Source organism: Aptenodytes forsteri, unplaced genomic scaffold (genome assembly GCF_000699145.1).
Source record: "Aptenodytes forsteri isolate BGI_AS27 unplaced genomic scaffold, ASM69914v1 Scaffold137, whole genome shotgun sequence".
NCBI lineage: Eukaryota > Metazoa > Chordata > Aves > Sphenisciformes > Spheniscidae > Aptenodytes > Aptenodytes forsteri.
The window spans coordinates 5,129,260-5,131,180 of NW_008796221.1; the positions used below are offsets into that span (position 1 = coordinate 5,129,260).

At 37.9% G+C, this 1,921-nt stretch overlaps 1 protein-coding gene across 3 annotated transcripts in view; it reads left to right on the forward strand.

The window, feature by feature from the left end:
* Window positions 1–1,921, forward strand: part of ORC5 (origin recognition complex subunit 5) — a 75,401-nt gene that overhangs the window by 31,639 nt on the left and 41,841 nt on the right. For all 3 annotated transcript variants that reach the window (XM_009289058.2, XM_009289057.2, XM_009289059.2), the window contains one exon: window positions 647–757. In XM_009289058.2, the coding sequence (XP_009287333.1) occupies window positions 647–757 (111 nt within the window). The remainder of the gene's footprint in view (window positions 1–646; window positions 758–1,921) is intronic.

The following is a 1,921-nucleotide window of genomic DNA, read 5'->3' on the forward strand; positions in this document are numbered from 1 at the left end:
CGGTGACTTGGGAAGACAAACGCCATCACTCCGAATGTGTCCCCCTTCCTCCTTCTTCCCTCAGTTTTATACGCTGAGCATGACGTCATATGGTGTGGGATATCCCTTTGGTCATTTGGGGTCAGCTGTCCCGGCTGTGTCTCCTCCCAACTTCTTGTGCACCCGCAGCCTACTCGCTGGTGGGGTGGTGTGCGAGGCAGAAAAGGCTTGACTGTGTGTAAGCACTGCTCAGCAGTAACGAAAACATCCCTGTGTTATCAACACTGTTTCCAGCAGAAATCCAAAACATAGCCCCCTACTAGCTACTATGAAGAAAATTAACTCTACCCCAGCCAAAACCAGCACAACAAGTAAATCCATAAATCTAGTGACAGGAAATTTGGCATCAGATCCTCTGTTATAGCTCAAAAATGTTCCTATTTATTGTGCAGTTTGAACTCTTGCCATGTTAAATAGAGCTGTGTGTCTATATCTTTATCTTGATCAATAAGCATGTATTCAGTGTTTTCCATAATATGCAAGTAGGCTGTATGATGGACTACTGTGAATTATAGTGCCTCCCCAGAGCCTAAAAAGATGTGAGAATAAAATCTTATGGCACTCCAGGAAAGACCTATTGGATTGAAAAGTCTTGTTTCTGTTGCAGACCAGCAATCACCTCCTTGGGCCAAAGCCATTTCCCCTGGACAGATTGTTAGCAATACTATATAGCATTGTGGACATCAGAGTTGCTCCAACTGCAAATATATTTTCCCAGGTGAGTGTGTACTTACTTCCTTTATTTCCTTTTTACTGTCTGGAATTTTTGAAAAGGTTTTTGTAAGTCATCATTCTAATTAAATGTAATGAGAAAACAACCACAACAGTAATTTTAAGTTGAAGGGTCAGAGTAATATTTATCTGTATTATTAGCTATGAATTCAAGACTTTTTCTGTCTAATGGTCTGAAACCTTCTAATAGCTAACTTTTTCCTGATTCTGGACTGTGATCTGTGTTGATTAGTTCCTTGACTTCTCATTGAAGTCTGTTAGCCTGTTTGCGTTTCAAGTTAAGTGTATAAATGCTCACTGTCCTATGGCCAAAATTAGTCACCTTGTAACGCATGTTACAAAAATGTGGTGAAGAAGGAGCAGAGAGAAGAATAAGGTATTTGCAGGTGAAAAGTGTTTGCTGATACATGTGTCTTAGGGATAATGTTTTTCATTTGGACCAACTTTAACAGTGTTGCAGAGGAGAGTCAGTATCCCATTTCACTAGATGGCAGCATAACTATAGAATTGAGTGGAATAAAGTAAATCTAGATTTTTCTCTAGAGCTCTGGGTTTGTCAAGTGTAAATACCTATTCTGTATAAGTAAAGATAGTTTTCTATTATCAACTTGATTCTTAGATCTTTCATGTCCACTTTAGAAGATCTCAATTTCTTTCCTGCTTTCCAGTTGTGCTTAACATTTACTTATAGAAATTTCTTCTACTTTTCATTGTTAGGTTTCAAACTTAACCAAGGATTATTTAAATCTGATGTCTGTGTTCATGTAAAGTTCTAGGAAACATATGCTCAAGATACCTAAACAATTTTGTTACTGCTTTAATCATCACTGTTCAGTGTTCACATAAATGTTTGGCAAAATTCATCTCCCAACTTTGTAGAATAACCAACCATAAGTATATATATCTTGTAAAATTAGGCAATAGAGAAGCTAGAGAATTGTAGTACTTTATTTAATCAGTGGTATGTGAATATCTTTAATAGTGGTGGGGACCCAGATGCTTTACAGATGCAGTAGGCAACTTAACACCTTCACGTAATGCTTTCTCTCAAGCTCCTTTAGTTAAAATTTATTACATAGAATCATAGAATCATTGAGGTTGGAAAGGACCTCTAAGATCATCGAGTCCAACCGTCAACCCAACACCACCA